Raw genomic sequence first — 21215 nt, forward strand, 5'->3', positions numbered from 1 at the left:
ACCCTTTTATTTAATGATGTTTACTTTGAATTTATATTAGTTCACACAAACACTCCATCCATGCTTTTGTTCCGGCCCTCCGGTCCAGTTTAAGAACCCATTGTGGCCCTCGAGTCAAAAAGTTTGCCCACCCCTGATCAGAAGGTGGGGAGGAGCTGTCTCATGAGAATAATCCCAAAATACAACTTTTCTTGTGTTCAAGGAAAACTCTTAAGCTCCCCAATAGGTGGACACACTAGTCTCTCACCCTCCCCCCCCTCACCCCAACACTATGCCAGCTTCTCAGTGAGGCCTGGGCCAACACCTCACGTGAAGAATTACTCGGCTCGAGACTTAACACATTATTTCACCTAAATTGTGTTCAGATTTGTGTCTCGGGCTTATGAAGAACGCCTCAGCCTTTATTTCCCCAGGTGGGAGCTATTGCCAGTACAGCCTGCACGAGGCCCGAGTGTGCCTTGAGTCCAGTGTGCCTTCCCACTTACACACCTACAGCCAACCAGGTGGTATCATTTAGCTAAGAGGGACACACAGCTGCCAACGCATGTTCTAGCTACTTGGAGAGCATGGCCTCGAATACCAGATTCAAGATGTGTCCAAAAGAAACAGACTACAAAGACTTAATCACATTTTGAAGGACATGAGAATTCTCAATGGTGATATATGTGTCAGATGATGTTGGGAAGCTTTGTGAGATAGAGAACAATGATGAGGGATCAGGTGGCAGTAATTGCTTGGGGTGTCAGGTGAACTGATAGCCCCATCAGGGATCTGTGCCTTGGTGGCAGGACAGTGTTCCTGGCCTTAAGAAAGAGGTGAGGCTTCATCCAGGCCAAGGAAGCATTTGGATACGCTAGACCAGTGATCGGCAAACTGCAGCTCACGAGCCACATGCAGCTCTTTGGCCCCTTGAGTGTGGCTCTTCCACAAAATACCGACTTCTGCGCATGGGCCACGAAGTTTCAATCGCACTGTACGTGCGCCCCAACACGTGGTATTTTGTGGAAGAGCCACAATCAAGGGGCTAAAGAGCCTTATGTGGCTCACGAGCCGCAGTTTGCCGACCACTGGTGTAGATGGTTGAAATAGACTCTTTAGCAGTCTCCTTGCTTCTTCTCCAGCTCTGCCTCATTCTGTTCGTTTACCTCCCCTGCCACAGCCACGGTTCAGGAAAAGGACTGAATGAACGGTTTTGTGAGTTAAATGGACCTGTGGGTTTTCTGGAATGAGACTCTTTTTCTTTAGTTAAACTCTGAGAACACTTTGACAAAAGAAGGAAGAGGGATTGGTGACATTATTCATTATTCTCTACCTATCTTATCTACTCAGTACCTCAGGTTATGCCATACTGTCTTGTATCCTACATAGCTACCACAACAGAGGGCAAGAAAACATTCTTATGAACTTGTAGAGTACATGTAATGCTAGCACTGTGATTAGCATATGCATTTTGGGTAGTTCAGTTGTCGGCCATGCTGCAATGCGGAGTGCAAGAGTTTACTCTGTAAATGATACTGGCTATGAATTTGATCCCGTGAGGAGTCCTTTGGGGCAGGTATATTTTTCTCATGGTCAACAGTTTTACACATCACCTCCACATTAGTGTCTTATATGCTCAGCTAAGAATCAAAACATTGTGTTGTTCAGGGAGGAACAGGAATTTCCATGGTTTGTTGAACTCAGAAAGGCTTCACTACATCTCAGATGCAGAATTGTGTAAATATATATGAACTTCTGTAATTCCAGAAGGAGCATTTGAGTTTTGTACTGAGAGCTTCCATTTCCTCACCAACCTTTCCATCCTTAACCCTGCGTGGTACATGTTCTACTTGCATCATTCTATGAACGAAATAAGATGTGGATACAGAAACTGGATTATCAAAATTTTATTCATTACCTGATTCCAGATGTAACTTGTATTTATAGAGAAAACTGGAAAAAGCACAAAGAAAATGAAATATGCACAATCCTACCGACTCTTAGTTAACTTTGGGAATATTTCCAATTAATCTCTTTTATGTGTACCAATATACACTCTGTTTTATAAAGGAAATGCCAAAGGTCAGATGCTGATTTGGAGTCTGTTTTGTACACTTACAATTCTATCAGTTACATTGATATTTTAACATTGCATGCTGCATAGGATTCCCATAAATTCCTTACTACTGTTACCAGACAATTAGCATTTCATATTTTGCCAAAATTTTACATCTTTGCTCACAGCTCTGATGATTTCCTTGGGATAAACTCTAAACAGAAGTGGTGGTGTAAAAGTCATGTCCATTTTAAAACTTTTAACGTACAACAAAGTTATATTAAAAACTAAAAATTTGAGGATGCTGCTACTCCCAATACGTTTACTCACAATTGCTGACATTTTGATTCTTTGCCAACTAAAGAACAAAATGTCAATCTCTCCCCCTCACCCCCACCCTCCCCTACCTTCCCTCTGAGTTTTGAGCATCTGATAGATGCTTCTCTGTCTCTACATCTGTTTTTGTTCATCCGTTTATGTTGTTCATTATAATCCACAAATGAGTGAGAGCATGTGATATTTATCTTTCTCTGACTGACCTATTTCACTTAGCATAATGCTCCCCAGCTCCATCCATGCTGTTGCAAATGGTAGGAGTTCCTTCCTTTTTACAGCAGCTCATTCTTAATGTTCCAGAATTGAGATGGTTTCACCACAAAAGTTCTCCCTCTTACCAATTCCTACTCATCCCACCAATCATGGCATTAATCACACTCAGGAATTTGACACTTGATACACCCTGTCCTTAGCCTTTTCCAAACATATGTATTTTGTCTTCAATAAAACATTTAGTTCCAAAATGGCAAGGGTCCTATAGGTTGAGACCCAATATCCTTAAGGCATGGCGTTTAATAATGTACCTTCCCAGGGGCCTCTCAAGGGACTAGGGGCAGAGGCATTTATATTGGGGTTGGGGGTGCAGTGGACAAACTATCCTGGTGATTTTGAAATCTACCAGGCCTTGAGAGGATTCAGTAGCAGACCTTCAACCACAGAAATCTCAACGATTGTCCCTAATTATGCGTGATTAATGCCAAATATGAGTAAGGGCCCTGGCTCTGTTATCTGTAGAAATGGGGTGTCCACTGGCAGAAGTGGGGGACCCCTTTCCCCACTGGGTGCTTAGGGCCGGGTCCTATGATATCTCAAGAAAAAGAATTTTCTGAGACTCCATCTGCGTGCTGGTCTCTAGGCAACCTTCTGTCTGGACTCTGAGTTTCTATTCTCAGGTCTATTCGCTTTATTCTTCCATCCAGGTGTCCCGGAAAGGGGCAATGAGGACTGGGCCAGCTCTCGTTTCCTTTCCGCCCTTTATAGGTGGGGTGATAACTGCCTGTTTAGGGACATGGCAGTGAATCACCATTTCCAGCAAACCTTGGCAGGTAGAAGAATGGTCCACACAGGCCGGGGCGGAGCCTGAGCAGCCAGAGGACAGGATTGGGTTAGACCTCGCCAGGCCACGCCCCGTTCCAGCCCGCCATTGGCCCCGCCCTACTGTGATGTCAAGGTCCAGACCACGCCCACCAACGGTAAAGAACTTGACACCTTTTGAGTCTGGGGATTGTTGCGTCTGGTACAGGCACTCCAAGAGGCAAATACTCAAGGTCCCTCGGGTTTCCCGCTGATGTCCAGGACAATGATGGCATCTTACCAGCCTCGCAGGGCATCTTCCCGCCGCCTGGAGAGGCCCTTTTCTTGGGGCTTCCTTGGGATCCTAGTGCTGGCCCTAGAGCTCCTGCTACCCACATGCTCAGGTAGGGAAGGGGAAAGGGTGCAGCTCTGGAGGGAAACTAGAGCGGGTAGGGGAGCTGGCCTACAGGAGCAGAGGGCAAAGGGAACTTTGCTTGGTGTGTGGGGGAGGAGGCTCAGGGCTTGTGGACCCAAGTGATGCGTGTTCAGGGTAGAAGCCTTAGCCACAGATCTTCCTGGTTGTTCTGTGGGGGACCCAGAAGTGAGGGGGGACTCAGAGTGCCCGCGGTGAGGGTTGTTAGGTGGTAGGCACAGAGCCTTGCAGAGCCCTGGGTGCAGTCAGTGTTTGCTGGGGGCCAAGCTGTGTCCCTAGCAAAAGCCGGCAGGTGTTTGGGGACTGAACTAATCAAGATGTCATAGATTAACCAAAGAATAAATATGCATATATGCATAACCCATGGACACAGACAATAGTGTGGGGAAGGCCAGGAGTGGGGCGGGGCTGAGTGGATGAGGGCAAAGGGGTGGGGAAATGGGGGGCATGTTTAACAATTAAAGAAAGGAGATGGGAAGCCCTGAGCAGGTGCTGAAGGTGCGGGCCTGCTCTTCAGTGCCCAGTGTGTGGGGTGTTTTTTGGGCCAGTGCTGGGCCCGTGGGGAGGCTTCCCTCTGTGTCCCCTTGGCTCAGTGAAGCCTTGGTGAGTGGGGTGCTGCACCCCACTGGGTTGGGCTGGGGGATCCCAGGCCTGGTGTTATCAGGCGTATGCTTTACAGAAGGGTCCAGGTCAGGGGTGCAGGGTGTGGGGCAAGGAAGCTTACTGCTTGCTTTGTATGGGGTTTGGGGAGTGCGTGTTACCCAGAGAGCCCTTAAGTGAGAGCGAGCTCCAGGGCCTGGGATCTAGAAGAATTAGGAAGGACACGCAGTGCTTTTTGTACAAAAAGGTAACAGGCTGCTTGTTGCCCCCAAATCATATAGGTATTGGTTTCCAGGCTGTTGCTTGTTTTTAACTCTGGAGATCCTTTCTCATTCTCATCCAATATCAGTAATATGTTATGCTACTTCCCAATGTCTTTGGGCAATATTTTTTCTTTTTTTCACTAGGTTGGGTCCCATTTAAAGGGATATTAGAAGCAACCTAAAAAATACTGGTAGCAACAATTAGTGAGAGATGAGTCATAAGAAAGAACAATAAATAACATCAATAAGCTTTTCCCCTATCTCTGATAAACTAAAGCTGAAAGCCATCCACTAAGTTTGATTTGTGTTTCACTGAATACAATCAATACATATATACATATATATGCTTATTGTAGAAAACATATACAATCAAAGGACAAACATGGAATACTTTATATTTCCAACTGTCGTTGTGTGCATATGTGCTTCTATATCTAAGTGATTTTTAGGATCCTATTATATAGAGAGTTTCTATGCTGCATTCTCTCCTTAGGAGAATTCATTCAATAAATTATTTGCCTTGTATGTGCCAGATCCTGTGCTGGTTTTGGGGACACACTGGTGACCAATAACAAGCCATTCCTATTTTCATGATCCTTATTTGACACTTTGCCTGTTTGCACACGCACACACATGAACATAAGCAGTGACTGTATTTTGCTCACTGTTAGATCCCCAGTGTCAGGCGCACAGTAACAATCAATAAAGATTTGCTGAAATGTACTGGGACTGGCAGACAGTAACCAGACCACAATGCTAGTGTTATAACCCCAGTCAGGTGCCCTGCAGGAAGGAGCATGCTTCTCTGAGAGCATTTAACAAATGACTGTTGGGAGGGAAGGCTTTTCTGCTCAGAGGCCACACTCTGTCGCTTTGGGGCTTCTGCACTTGCTGTCCCCAGGCTCCTCCTTGCTCTTGCATAATTCGCTCCTTGTCCTTCAAACTGAGGTGCGATGATATCCCCTCAGCCACCTTCTCTGAGCAAAATATCTGAGAGACCCACACACTCCAGCTCAAATACCCCTGACTTGTTGTCCCTCTACCCAAACTATCTTTTCTGTCCTAGCTCTACTAGAATGCAGAGATCCTTTGTGGCTTGTCACACTTATGTTAGCAAATGCTCAATCTCTTTTCCTTGATACAACCACTCCGTTATAAGTGCCAGAAATATGAAGCATAATATTAAGTGGGGGCTGACAGCCCAGTAAAAATTCAAATCCAACAGGAACACAAAAAACTACCTTGAGAAAAATGAAAATAAAAACAAAACCTTTCAAAATGTATAGGATACAGCAAAAGCAGTCATATGATGAAAGTATATACCTATAAGGGCCTTCCTTCAGAAGCAGATACAATTCCAAATAAACATCTAATTTACATTTAAAGGGACAAAAAAATGGGAAGGATACATACCTACAAATAGTATTTTGAAACCAAAGTTATTGCTGCTGTCTCTTCAGTTTACTGTTGAAAGAATATTCAGGTTAATCTCAAAGAAACCAAAGCTAATAGAATGTTATTTAAAGCAAGCACAGCTCATCATCTTGTAAAAGCCTGGCACAATCACTTAAAATCTCACCAAGGGCTTTCCATTTATTCCATACAACCTGCCTACTGCCAGGCCGTTCTCCCAGGCTGGCAAAAAAGAGAAAATACTTTAGTTTTATGTTGTTATTCTCTCATGCTCAGATGCCTGTTGTGAGCTGCCAAGATTTGAATCTATGAAACCCAAGGGTGATCCTACACCCCCTTACAATCCTGGGTACCAGGTAAAATATGAGTGTCGCCCAGGATACAGGCGTCGTTTTCCCATTCTTCCTTCCTCTGCTGTTTGTCAGCCTGATAACACCTGGGCACCTCCTCTCCAGGAGGCCTGTACAAGTAAGTACACAACATTTTTTTATTTTTATTGCTCTAAAGATTTTCACACATTTTAGATGGCATATTCCCCCATTACCATGATGGTTTTCTCAGATGGATGTAAATTTAGAATCTATTTTTTCAGGCTTTGAAAATCTCCAGGAAATTTTTTATTTGGCCATTGATGCTATGCGTAAATGTGAATCTTAAGTTTGACCATTAACGGCAACATGGATGGACCTTGAGAACATTATGCTAAGTGAAATATGTCAGTCATAAAAAGCTGAAAACTACGTGATTTCACTCATAAAAGAGATATAAAACTGGAACTCATAGACACAGACAACATTTTGGTGGTTACCAGAGGGAAGGGTGGGGATTTGCGGGGGTAGCAATGAGTAAAGGGGACCAAATATATGTAACAGAAGATGGTTTGACTTTGGGTAATGAGAGCACAATGCAATATACAGAACATGTACCCTAGAAATGTACACTTGAAACCTATATAGGCTTATTAATCAATGTCACCCCAATAAGTGTAATAAAAACAATCAAGAAAGAAAATATTTCCATGCGTTTCATAGAGCAATGTAGAATTTTCATTTTGATTCAAATATGTTTTGTCATTGGTATAAAACAACAAATTTGCAATTTTTCTTTTAGAAAAGTCATGTCCACAGCCAAGAGAACCTCCAAATGGCAAAATAGTCTACATTAGTGAAACTCTGGAGTTTGGCGCAGAAGCTCACTATGCTTGTAATGAGGGGTAAGTTGCTCCTTGAAGGAATAAGGTAAATGTTGCTGGTTCCATTTTTGGTTTGGTTCTCTTCTCAAGCATTTCCATGATATTGATTTCATCTTGCTTTCTGTGGAACAAGTTGTACTTATAGCCAATCAACCCTTGGAGACTGAAAAGATGTGCAACAAATAGAAAGAAATTTAAATTGAAGGAAAGCACAATTGTATCTACGTATAATATAAAAGGCTAATATGCTAAGTGTTTGACCATAGGGTAATGACGTCATGTAGCAACGGCCAGCTTCCTCTCCCTAGTGACCACTAGCGTCCTTACAGTTTCTTCAGCCCAGGAACACCCAGGTGGAAACATTTTACACTGTAACCAAATGTCTGTGAAGCGTTTTCCCAGGCCTCATCTCATTTGATCCTCACAGAAGTCCTGGAGTAGGTGGATAGGAGACTCAGCGGAATCCTATTTTCTTTTCATTAGCCAGGAAATGGAGATTTAGAAAGCTTAGAAACTTGACCCAATTGAAAAGAAGAAATGGTGGACCTTGAAAATGACTTCAGGTTTTCTCACTGCGCAGAATATAGTCAAACACTGCTGCAGCCCTAACTGGTTTGGCTCAGTGGATACAGCATTGGCCTGCGGACTGAAGGGTCCCGGGTTCAATTCCAGCCAAGGCCACATGCCTGAATTGTGGGATCAATCCCCAGTAGGGGGCATGCAGGAGGCAGGTGATCAATGATTCTCTCTCATCATTGATGTTTCTATCTCTCCCTCTCCCTTCCTCTCTGAAATCAATAAAAAAAATATATATTTAAAAAAAACAACAACACTGCTGCAGTTAAATATTTTACCCTTTGTTCTCCCTGTGTGATCTACAATAATAATCTGCTTCGTCTTGATATATTTACTGCTGTGTTGCTGACAGTTACCTGAAAGAAAAGTTGGGGTGCTTCACTGGGCTGGAAAAAGTTTAGCTAACTTTTTAGGAAACAGGTCTAATTAAGGAAGTTTATTCTATATCTATAAAAGGCTAAGTTGACTGGTGCATAAGTGATACATATAAAGCTCTCACTGGCGCAAATCGCACGCCTATGTTTCCATCTGTCATTGTGGATTGTGAATTTGGTTCACACTTCCATTATAGAGAAAGGGCGAATAGCGATATTAAAATATTTCTTCTAATTAATTTCCTTTCAATGTGCATGACTTCGTGCACTGGGCCACTGGTCATATAATAAGTAATAATAAGCCTATCATAGTCATTAAAAATGTAGTAATTATGGTGACATGGTCCAAAATTAAACTATAGTAGGCTGGAGGGTGGGCAAGAGAGAGATGGGGAGTTAGTCAATTAACAAAAGAAAGGGCAGAAACTCAGGAAATGTGTGTTGAAACTTTGAGCCATCATTCAGACCTATTTCAGAATAGTGTGGATGTAAGAGGGAGTATAGCTCCTATTCAGTCAGGGGTAGCTGACCACCAGATTTCACCTCATCCAGCTTCCACATGAACTTTTCAGACTGTCCAACAAACAGTCCAAAAGCAGCAAACACTTCTTCCTCCCATCTATGCACCTATCCCAGAACTAGCCCCACTTACCCTTCTTCTGCCCACTTATCTATAGCCAATGTGAATTCCTTCAAAATAACTTACATCTTTCTACTCAAAGCTGTAAAAGAACCCCATTAAACCAGAATGGCAGAAATGCTTGCCTTCATCTCCCTGCTGCTGGTGGATTAGACTGCATGCCCCTGACCTGGTTCTTTTTGCTGGTGACTGTATGGCTAGTCAGTAAACCTGTTCCTTCAGGAAAACCTCAGTCTGCGAAGGTTTTGTTTCACAACTTTATCCCATTGTGGTCAGAGAAGATACTTTGTATCATATCTATCTTTTTAAGACGTATTGATTGGTTAATATTAATTTGTGGCTCATCGTATAGTCTATCGTGGAAGATGCCCCATGTGCATTTGAGGTGAATGTATGTTCCGTTCCATGGTGCTCTATGCCTGTGAGATCTAGTAGTTGAAGTCCTCTATTTTCAGTCTTACTTATTTCAGCCTAGTTGTGCTATCTATCATTGTGAGTGGGTTATTGAAGTCTCCCAACTATTACTGGAGAAACGCCTATTTCATGGAAATGGGTCTTTCTCTCTAAACTTTTGTCAGGTTTTGCTTCATGTATTTTGAAGGCTTGTCATTTGGTGCATAAATGTTTGTAATTATTATATCTTCTTGCAGTCTGTAAAACTAATTAAAATATAAGGTGCTTCTTGTCTCTTATAACCTTTTCTGAATCAAAGTCTATTTTGCCTGAATTAGTATAGTGATGCTACCCTCTTTTGGTGACAATTTGGGTGGAAGATCTCTTCCCATCCTTTCACTTTGAACTTGTTCATCTCTACGAATCCAAAGTGAGCACATAGGTGGATCTTTTGTTTGTATCCATTCTGCCCACATCTACATTTTGATTGTCGGATTTAATCTATTTCAATTTAAAGTAATTACTGACAAGGAGGGCGCTGTTTGTTTGCTTAAAGCTTTTTTTAAATTTTATTTTGCCCCTCATTTTGTGCAATTATCTTTTCATTTGCTAGATTTTGTAATGAAATATTGGAATTCCTTTCTCAGTTTCTTTTATATATATTCTATAGTGATTTTGTTTGTAGTTCCCATGGGGATTACTTTTAACATGCTGGAGTTATAACACTGTCATTTTAATTTATACCAACTTAAACTCAATAAATTGCATCCTCATTCCTTTGGGTTGTTAATATCATCCTATCATCTACAATAATAATTGAAATCCTGGCTTCTACACTATATATTTTCATTGTATGCTTTGTTTCTTAATTCACATAGAAGATAAACATGCATTTACAGACCATTGTTACAAAATACTAGATTTAATAATTGCCCATGTATATACCTTCAGTGAGATGTTGATTCATATGGCATGACTTAATGTAACCAAAATATTTATGGTTGGATGCCTGCTGCAATAAAACCCAAAAATCTCCGATGATTGTAATTCACAGAACTCTCTCCTCCTTCTGGATTTTCCTTATAATGAGACAGACACAGGTGCAAAAGGAAAGAGGCTTTATTCAAGTGCCCGAGACCTGGAACTCACAGCTCAAAGGTCATCTGACCATCCTGTCCAAGCTCACAGAACTTATATGAATAGAGAGGGGAGGGATTTTTTTAATGCAATTATCTTGCTACTTTTTGGCACACTCGGGTCCTGTCCATTCGTCGTTATAGCTTTTGGTGCACTTAGTGGAAGAATCTTCCCCAGTACCATCGTGGCCATTAAGGGAAACTGCCTTATACTAGGACTGACTGTCTAGACAACATTACTCACTAGTGTCCTTTAATTTCATCTTTTAGGACACACTTGAGCATTTTTGCAGGTGAGGTATAGTGGTAGCATATTCTCTTAACTTTCATTTCTGGGGAAGTCTTAATATTTCCCTCACTTTTGCAGCACAGTTTTACTGTAGAGAGGATATTTGGTTGAACTTTTTTTTTATTTGTGTCTATTAGTTCAATGTCTTCTGGCCCCCAAATTCCTGATGAGGTATCTGCTGACTATTTAGCCTCCTTTTCCTGGATTTTGGCTTTGACATTCTCAGTGGTATCACTGGGCTCAACCTGCAGAGGGACGGTCTTGCCCATCAGGGTAATCCCAAATACCCGCATCTCTGCAACTGCCATCAGCTGCCTCAGGAAGGGAAAGAGGACTAAGGAAGTGGAAACTGCAGGTCTGTCCCCAAGAGGGCCTGCGAAAGATGTACATGCAGCTTCACTGACTATTTCCAAGTCTTTTGTCTAGTACGTGTCCCCTCAGGGCTTTTTCAGGAATATTCTTTTTGTTGGTTTATGTTTTCCATTGAATGGGCCATACTTTCCTGTTATTTTATATGCCTTATAATTTTTTGTTGAACTGGACATTTGAATGTAATAATGAGGTAACTCTAAATATCAAATTCTCACCATTTCCTAGGGTTTATTGTGTTATGTTATTGTTTTGTTTTTTGATCGTTGAAGTGTGTCTCTGTGCTGAGGATCAGCCTGACATGTAAACTGAGCCTTCTTCTGGGCATGCGCATTCCCTCTACTTGTCCCTGAAAGGTTCGGGTGTGGGCCAGCGTCACCAGGAACGGACTCAGGGCTCACTGAAATCAAAATATTTATTCCAGGCACGTGGGTGCAGGTGGTCTGACTCGAGAAACAGTCAGCGGTGAATTGGGGAGGAAGCAGGCATTTTATGCGCTGGGGAGAGCTGCAAATGGGGCTTCGGCTTGACCCAGGTATCAGGACTCTACCCCTGTGTAGTTTCAGGACCTTGCCCTTTGTCCATCTCCTGGCACCAGACGTCCTTTCTCAGGGGCAATGACATCAGGCAAATACTAGCAGTGAAATGGTTGTCTATTTGAGAAGGCATATTTTTGGTGCTTCCTACCCTGCCATCATCCCAGAATTCCCTCCTAATACATTATAAGTCAGTGAATTAGCCTTGGAGGAAAAGTCAGCTGGAAGCATGAATAGGCGGTTTTACTCACTATATTTAAACGAGATCAAGTGAGAATATCCAATCAATAGTAGAGAGAAAGTCTACCTTTTGAACTACCAAAAGGTTAGGGCAGAGACCAGCAATTCTCAACCCGTGTGCCACAGAATTTTTAAAACATGCAGTACCTGACCATTTAGTTGGCGCACTCACCTCTTAGACTTTCAAATAAAACCTGACAGCTGCCAACACAATAATAGCCAACCAGTATGAATGAATCAAAATTATACCTATTCTTTTTGCCAGATGGGCAAAAAATATATATTTTGGTGTACCTCAGAATTTTAGTAATTATTTTATGTGTGCGATGAGATGAAGAAGGTTGAAAATGGTGGACATAGATTATTCTCAAAGAAGTTTTAGCCTCATTGAAAAGCACAATATATACATAGTGTCCAATAAAATAATAAGTGGGAATTACCACAGAAATAGACTTATTCAGGCTCATTATAAGGAGAGTCCAGAAGGAGAAGAGAGTTCTGTGAATTATAATCATCGGAGATTTCATGGAGGAGGGGTCGTCCTGAGCTCTACTTAGGAAGATACCCTTAATCTGAGGAGTATTCATTACACCAAAAACTTGCCTAGCACTCCTATGTTCCTGATGCTAATACACCTACTACTCAAAACCACCCCACGAAGTATATACATTTCCACAGATGGGGAATTTAAGAAAGGGAACCAGCCCTAGCCGGTTTGACTGAGAGGTTAGCACCAGACTGTGGACTGAAGGGTCCCAAGTTTGATTCTGATCAAGGGCACATACCTGGGTTGGGGACTCGATCTCCAGCCCAGGTCAAGAGACAACCCCATGGAGGTGTCTCCCTCACATCCATGTTTCTCTCTCTCGGTCGCTCCCCCTGCCTTCAACTCTCCCTAAAAATTAATTGAAAAGATACAATTGGGTGCGGGTTAACAAAAAATTAAAAAATAAAGAGAAACATTAAGCAACTTGTCCAAGCTCAACAAACAAGTCAGTCTTGGAGCTGGGACTTGAATGCAGTCAGGTCAGCGCTTGGGCCAGATCTCGCTGCTGAGTCGTTGCCCTGGCAGAGCAGAGTGGCATTAGCAAGGACACAGATGTGACAGTGTGCTGTGCCTGCCAGAGCTAGCAATCGCCAGACTGTCAGGCGTGACAGGTTTATTTAGACACTTTGCTCTAGGCCAACGTGTGTTCATATGAAGAATCTCTGCGTTTGATTACATTGCAGATTCAGTTAACACATTCTATACCTGTCACTTCAGAAACTTCTCCCTGAAGCTACTGTAGTGCCGAAAAACAACCATATAAAAACTTCTTCATTATTATGTGTTCTTGTTAACTGATAAACAATAATCATTTCTTTTCTCATTTAGGTATTCCTTAGTTGGAACAAAAACTCTACATTGTGAACTCTCTGGAAATGATGTGGAATGGAGTGAGGAGCCACCGCATTGTGAAAGTAAGTACATTCTGTCTTTAGAATTTAGAGCAGCAGTCCTGAAACTTTTTGGCCTGGGGACCCCTGTATTCTTTACAATTAACCAAGACCCCACAGAGCTTTTCTGCAGGTGGGTTAGTGCTATTTATATTCTTTACATTTGGGATTAAAACAGAGACGTTTATAATAATTATGTACTAATTCATTTTTAAGAACAATAAACTCAATACATATTAACAAATGCAATATATTTTTTTGTAAGATCAAACGTTTCCAAAACAGTGGAGTGTCATTCCTTTACATTTTTAAAAAATATTTTTTTATTGATTTCAGAGGGGAAGGGAGAGCAAGAGAGACAGAAACGTCAATGATGAGAGAGAATCATTGATCAGCTGCCTTCTGCTCGCCCCGCACTGGGGATCGAGCATGCAACCAGGCATGTGCCCTGACCGGGAATCGAACCGTGACTTCCTTGTTCATAGGTGGATGATCAACCACTGAGCCCTGCTGGCCGGACACTTTACATTTTTTCTAATCTCTTCAGTACTGGCTTCAAGGAAGAGCTCCACATTCATCCTGCGGCTTATCAGACAGTCTCAGGCCATTGGAAAATGTCACTGTCCGCTCTCAGGGTGACAGTGAGAAAAGACAAAATCGTGGCATCCCTGAGAACCACTGACTCAGGAATGGATGTAGCATTTCTCAACTAGCACTGAGTCTTCCTAAGTCATAAGTTTATTTTCTCATTAAATTGTTAGTGTCTCTTATACTTAGAAAAACTTAGTGTGGCCTCACAGATAAATACAGGTGTTTCATACAGGTATCTTCTATGGGTATTTTAAAAAATGGGCTTCTTCTAAATTTTCAATTCTCTATTGATGGTTTGAATTGGGATAATACACTTCTTTCTATAAACTTTGTTTCAAATGGATTTTGAATTTGCAACTAGATGTAGAAATCATATGGTAATGAACTTATTGAAGGTAGTTCACAGGCTATTACTAATGCCGTCTTAATCTTTTACATATTCTTTTGTCTTTCCTGTCCTCTTTTTTTCTCTTTTTAAGAGATTTTGTGTCAACCACCTCAACAAATAGCCAATGGAGAATTCACCAATAGCCACAAAGATACATTTGAATATAATGAAGTAGTAACTTACAGTTGTAAGCCTTCAGATGGACCAGATGAATATTCCCTTGTTGGAGAGAGCAAGCTTGTTTGTTCTGGGCGCAACCAATGGAGCCCTGACCCTCCTGAGTGTAAAGGTAATAATATTTCTACTTTTTACCCTCTCATTTGTAAATAGTGTGGAAAGGTTTACCAACTTTTAAATAACTTGGCCAACATATAAAAAAATTAAAACAAAGTAATTTGTTTCTAACTTAACTTTAAGCATGTCAAATAATAAACACTAGTTCTACTTTTAGAGTTTCCCACTCTTCATTCCACATGTTCTTGGCATAACTGTTTATATATTGTTAATGATTATGTATATACATGAATTAAAAATATTTTTTTTTGCCTTCAGAGCCTCAAAAAACACACACTGGCTTTAAGAAAGTTTTATCCTTCATTTTTCTTTAAACCTTAATTGTTGACAATACTACAGATGTCCCCTGTTTCCCCCACCGTTGCCCTCTCATCCAGTTCCCACCCCACCCCAGGCTTTCACCATCCTATTGTCTGTCCATGGGCTATGCATATATGCATATAAGTTCTTTGGTTACTCTCTCTCTGCTCACTTCCTCCCTCCTTCCCTCTGAGATTCTACTGTCTGTTCCATGTTTCCATACCTCTGTTTCTATTTTATTCATCCATTGTTTTTTTTTCTTACAATTCATTGTTTATTTTCATTTTTAGTTTCAATTGTTGATAGATATGTAATTATTGGCATTTAGTTGTTTCTTCTTCTTCTTCTTCTTCTTCTTCTTCCTCTTCTTCTTCTTCTTGTGGAATATCCTTCAACATTTCATGTAATATTGGTTTGGTGGTGATGAATTATATTACTTTTTTCTCTGGGAAGCTCTTTATCTGACCTTCAATTCTAAATGATAGCTTTTCTGGGTGGAGTAATCTTGATTGTAGAATCTTTCTTTTCATCATTTTGAATATTTCTTGTCACTCCCTTCTGATCTGCCATGTTTCTGTTGGGAAATCAGCTCATAGTCATATATGTGCTCCCTTGTAGGTGACTAACTGCTTTTAAGATTCCTTCTTTGTCTTTAACCTTTGACATTTCAATTATGATGTGTCTTCATGTGAACTTCTTTAGGTTCATTGGGTTCATCTTGTTTAGGACTCTCTGTGCTTCCTGGACTTGTAAGTCCATTTTTTTTTCTACCAGGTAGGGAAGGTCTTCTGTCATTATTTATTCAAATAGCTTTTCAATAATTTTCCCTCTCTCTTCTTCTTCTGGCACCCTCATGATGTGAATGTTGGTATGCTTGAAGGTTGCCCCAGAGGCTCCTTAAACTATCTACATATGTTTTTATTCTTTTTGCTGCTCTGATTGGGTGTTTTTTGCTTCCTCATATTCCAAATCACTCAGCATCCTCTACTCTACTATTGATTTCCTGTAAACTATTCTTCATTTCAGATCATGTATCCTTTCATTACTGTCTCATCCTTTTTCATTCTTTGATGTTCTCCGTAATTTCCTGAGAAATTCTCACTAAGTCCCTTGAAGCTATCATTAAGATCCTCAAACATCCTTATAACCATTGTTTTGAACTCAGTATCTAGTGTTTTTGCTTGCTTCCGTTTCTTTTAGTTCTTTTTCTGGAGATTTCTTCTGTTCTTTCATTTGTGACATGTTTCTTTTTCTCCTTATTTTGGCTTCTTCCCTGTGTTTTTTTCTATGTATTAGATAAAGCTGCCATGTCTCCTGCAATTGGTAGAGTGGCCTTGTGTAATAGGTGTCCTGTAGGGCCCAGTGGCTCAGCCTCCCCAGTCACCTGAGCTGGGCACTCTATGTGTGCCCCTGTGAGGGCTGTGTGCACTGTCTTGTTGTAGTTGAGACTTGATTACTGTCGGTACCACTGGGACAAACTGCCCCCAGGCCAATTGGCTGTAAGGACCAGCTGCGACTACAGTGGAAGAGCTGCTGTGCAGAAGACACTCCTATGGAGCAGGACTTGCCTCTGTGGGGCTTGGGTTCTCACTGAGTCTGATCCTTGAGAGTGTTGCTTGTGGATGTGTAGAGTTGTAATCTGGCATGGTTTGAAGCTGTCTACTGGGTGCTCAGGCTCTGGGGGTCCCATGAAGGTGCAAAGTCAGCCACCACCTGGGGCCACCAGTCAGGAACTACAGAGCAATCTTCATATGGCTACTACTTGTGTTGGGCTTGAAGTGCCCAGGAGAAGCCAAGATGTAAAGCAAGTCATGCTAGTACCAATGGCAGGCCTGGGGCCTCTTATTGAGGGGTATGGGGCATGCTGACACCAGCTGCTGCTTGTTTGAGAGATTATAGGAAAGTCTGAAGCCTGAGCCAGGACAGGTGATCCATATGGAAAAGTCACTGCAAACTGTTTGGGTTTGCAAATTGGGGTACAAATTGCATGGGGTGGAATCTAAGTGAATCAGCAGGGAAGAGCAAAGAGTGTGAGCCAGGTTGATGGAAATTCAGGTCCACATTTAAGGAGGAAGAGCACTCTTCTGATTGAAAAGCAGTGCATTATGGACCCTATGTATTCCTCAGATTTAATCTCAAAAGATGTTCTCTTGTATATACTGCCCAGCCATTGTTTTGTTTTGTTTTGTTTTTTGTTTGTTTGTGATTTTTCCCCAAGTCTGCCAAACCTATTGCTGGATCCTGAAATCAATCTAGATCAGTGGTTCTCAACCTTGGCTGCACATTAGAATCACCTGGGAATCTTTTTAAAATCCTGATTTCTGGGCCTCATCCTCTGGAAATTCTGTTTCTTTGTTACTAATGTTGTGGCCCCACCCCATAACAAAGAAACAGAATTTCCAGAGGATGAGGCCCAGAAATCAGGATTTTAAAAAGACTCCCAGGTGATTCTAATGTGCAGCCAAGGTTGAGAACCACTGATCTAGATTGATTTCAGGATCCAGCAATAGGTTTGGCAGACTTGGGGAAAAATCACAAACAAACAAAAAACAAAACAAAACAAAACAATGGCTGGGCAGTATATACAAGAGAACATCGGGTTTGATCCCTGAGTTCCAGTCCAAAATATTTGGAAAACATGACCTTAAGTTCACAGGCCTTTCTATTTCTTGCACATCTCAGTTCTTGCATGTTGTTGATACCTGATACCTTTCTCTCTGCATATGTTTACATGCCTAGCTTCTTTTTAACTTTGAGCTCAAGCATTACCTTATTACAAGAGCCTCTCCTGCCTTTTTAGAAGATCAGGGTACTAAGTCAGTGTAAGCCTGAAATTTGAAAAATTCCCAGCACTGAAAGGCATCAAAAGTGCTTTTGAACGTATCTGAAAATTGTATGTGGTAATCAGATCTTTCTGAAAACTTGTCAGTAATGGGAAAACTTATAGGAAACCAATCATCTATAATGGCAGTCTGTTCTAGGTGGGAAAAGGTTATTAGATGTCTCTATATCTGTTTACCTAGGAAGGAAATGCACAAATAAAGTATTTGTTTGTTTGTTTTTTAAGTTAACATTCTGTCTTCCATTCCTTGCCTCTTTGTTCCCAGGGGAAATTACTAATTTGCACTAGTTTTTCTTTCCCCTGTAAAACAGCTTTCCATTAATTCTGGAATTTCTTCACTTTTCAGTCGTCAAATGTGAATATCCAGCGCTGGAGAATGGGAGACTGTCGTCAGGATTTGGAAAAAAATTTCAGTACAAATCGGAGGTTACTTTTGAATGCCTGGACGGATTTTACCTTGAAGGCAGCAGCACTATTGTCTGTGGAGCTGACAGTACTTGGGAGCCTAAGATCCCAAAATGTATTAAAGGTACAAAGGGGTTTTTTTTCTTTTTTGTTTAGAACTTATTTCTTGGACATTAAATTTCAATGATATGGAATAATGAAAAATGAATAGTTTTTGTAATTAACACTATCTCCTATTCATTCCAATGACAGAAGTGGGACTTAAATTTATGTTTTCATAGTGTCTTCACATATTATGTACATCACACAGGTGTTTAAATTTCTGTTTTCTGGCATTTCTTATGTGTAAAAATGTATAGCAATCATTTTTCAGAGAACATTGAAGCAGGGGAATTTTTATCTAAAAAGATTAAGATCTAAAGGCATAATTCATCATATAAATGAAAAAAAAATGTAGAAATTACCAAGTAGTTGGTCTCATCTTCATTACATATTTTTCAGTGTCAATACCTCTCAGTACAAAACCTACAATTACTAGTCTCAGGTTTAGTAACTTTCTGTTTACATACATTTTAATATAGGTTTATTGATTTCAGAGAGGAAGAAGAAGAGATAGAAACATCAATGATGAGAGAGAATCATTGATCAGTTGCCGCCTGCAGGCCCCCTACTGGGGATTGAGCCTGCAACCTGGGCATGTGCCCTGATCCAGAATCAAACCTTTACCTTCTGGTTCATATGGCAACACTCAACTACTGGGCAACTCTGGCAGGGCTCTATTTCCTTTTAAGATTTTATATGGTTGGATATAGATTGTGCTTTATAACTTATACTAGAGGCCTGGTGCATGAAATTCATGCACAGGTAGGGTCCCTAGGCCGGGCTGGCAATTAGGGCTGATCTGTGGGGTGACCGGTGGGGCGATCAGGGGGGCCCCCGCTGCCACCCACCTTGGCCAGCCTGGGGCCTGTGGGCTGGGGGCAGCTGCTGCATTGAGCATCTGCACCCTGGTGGTCAGTGCACATCATGGTGACCGGTCATTTCACCAGTCGTACCACTGTTCAGTCAATTTGCATATTAGGCTTTTATTATATAGGATAAGTAGTATACAAATATAGATTAGTACAATTTCAAATATTACAGAAAAGTGTACAGAGAAAAACATTAGTCTCCTGTTTCTCTACTTCATTTCCTGAATTAATCACTTAATAGTTTAGTTGTCTTTTTATCTGTTACTGTACATTCATATCCTTATATGAGTAGTTATACATATTTTAGCATGTTTTGTTGTTATTAACCAGAGTTGGAATCATGCTGTTCATATTTTTTTAACCCTCACATTTTACATTTATAGTCTTAGATTGGGATTGCATTTAGATTTATTCCTATCCTTTTAATGATGACTATAATGTATACCATATTTATTTAACTATTTTCCTATCAGTGGTCATTTATATGTGCAGAAGTTTTACGGTAATAAGTGCTTGAATGTATTAATTTTTTTCTCCAATGGCTATGTGTGTTGTGCCTTTATTACAAAAGTTGTAGGTCTTCCCCATGCTGAAATTATATAAAAAATCCAGCCATATGTTCTGATTGCATTCTTTACATTTAAATCACTTGGTATATACATCTAATGTCTTCTCTCCAACTGTTTGAAGTGCCGGTTTTTAACATACAGTAAATTCATAGGAGTTATAGTTGTCTCTCTGTTCCCATGAACTCTGTCCATTCCTGTCCCAACAACAAATCTTCTATTTTTCACTGTATTACAGCGATAAGTTAAAATTTTTATTAAATTTATTGGGCTGACACTAGTCAATATGATCCTGTGGTTTTCAGGTGTGGGTTTCTATGTAACAAGATCGGTCTATTGCTCCATGTGACTGTCACTCAAAGGCAAGTATTCTTCTGTCACCTTATATTAGGACCTCCTTCTCCTCTCCCTACCCACTTCCATCTTGCAACCACCACACTGGTGTGTGTGTTCACGAGTTCCAGTTTTATATCCCACATATGAGTGAAATCATATGATTCTTAGCTTTTTCTGACTGACCTATTTCATTTAGCTTAATATTCTCAAGGTCCATCCTGTTGTTGTTGCAAATGGCAGTATTTCATCCTTTCTTCTGGCTGAGTAGTATTCCATTGTGTATATGTACCACATCTTCTTTCCCCACTCCTCTACTGCAGGACACTTTGGTTGTATCCATGTCTTAGCCACCCTGAATATAATGCTGCAATGAGCCTAGGGGTGCACATATCTTTGCCAATACATGATCTTGAGATTTTCGGGTATATACCCAGGAGAGGGATTGCTGGGTCATATGGTAGCTCTATTCTTAATATTTTGAGGAATCACTACACTACTTTCCATAGTGGTTCTACATCCCCACAAGCAGTGAATGATGGTTCCCTTTTATTCACAATCTCTCCAACACTTATTGCTTGTCTTGTTGAATGTGGCCACTCTAACAGGTGTAGTAGTATCTCATTGCAGTTTTCATTTGCATTTCCCTAATTGCTAGTAAGATGGAACATCTTTTCATATATCTGTTGGCTCTTCATATGTCTTCTTAAGACAGGTGTATTTTCAGGTCCTCTGCCCGCTTTTTGATTGGGTTGTTTGTTTGTTTGGTGTAGAATTTTATGAGCTTTTTAAAATATTGGATATTAAACCTTTGTTGGAGCTACTGTTTGCAAATATCATCTCCAAACTGGTTGGCTGCCTCTTTGTATTGTTGTCAGTTGCACAGAAGCTTTTTAGTTTGATAATAAAATAGGAGAACTGGTTGGCTGCCTTTTTGTATTGTTGTCAGTTTCTTTTGTTGCACAGAAGCTTTTTAGTTTGATAATAAAATAGGAATAGAAGGAAAGTATCTCAATATAATAAAGGCCATATATTATAAACCCTCAGCTAATATCATACTCAATGGTGAAAAACTGAAAGCTTTTCCTCTAATATCAGGAACAAGACAAGGATGTCCACTCACCACTTTTTTCCAACATATAGTGCTGGAAGTCTTAGCCAGAGCAATAGGCAAGACAAAGAAATAAAAGCCATCTAAATATGGAAGGCAGAAGTCAAAACTGTCACTTTTTGCAGACGACATGATCCT

General features: G+C 40.8%; 1 protein-coding gene across 1 annotated transcript in view; it reads left to right on the plus strand.

Annotated features, from left to right (window-relative positions):
• The window catches only part of LOC102260864 (membrane cofactor protein), a 73638-nt gene that overhangs the window by 40241 nt on the left and 12182 nt on the right, over positions 1–21215 (plus strand). The window contains exons 3-7 of the mRNA XM_014528935.1: positions 6371–6562; positions 7205–7307; positions 13215–13300; positions 14347–14544; positions 18038–18220. Coding sequence (XP_014384421.1) covers positions 6371–6562; positions 7205–7307; positions 13215–13300; positions 14347–14544; positions 18038–18220 — 762 coding nt within the window. The remainder of the gene's footprint in view (positions 1–6370; positions 6563–7204; positions 7308–13214; positions 13301–14346; positions 14545–18037; positions 18221–21215) is intronic.

Source organism: Myotis brandtii, unplaced genomic scaffold (assembly GCF_000412655.1).
Source record: "Myotis brandtii unplaced genomic scaffold, ASM41265v1 scaffold661, whole genome shotgun sequence".
Lineage (NCBI taxonomy): Eukaryota > Metazoa > Chordata > Mammalia > Chiroptera > Vespertilionidae > Myotis > Myotis brandtii.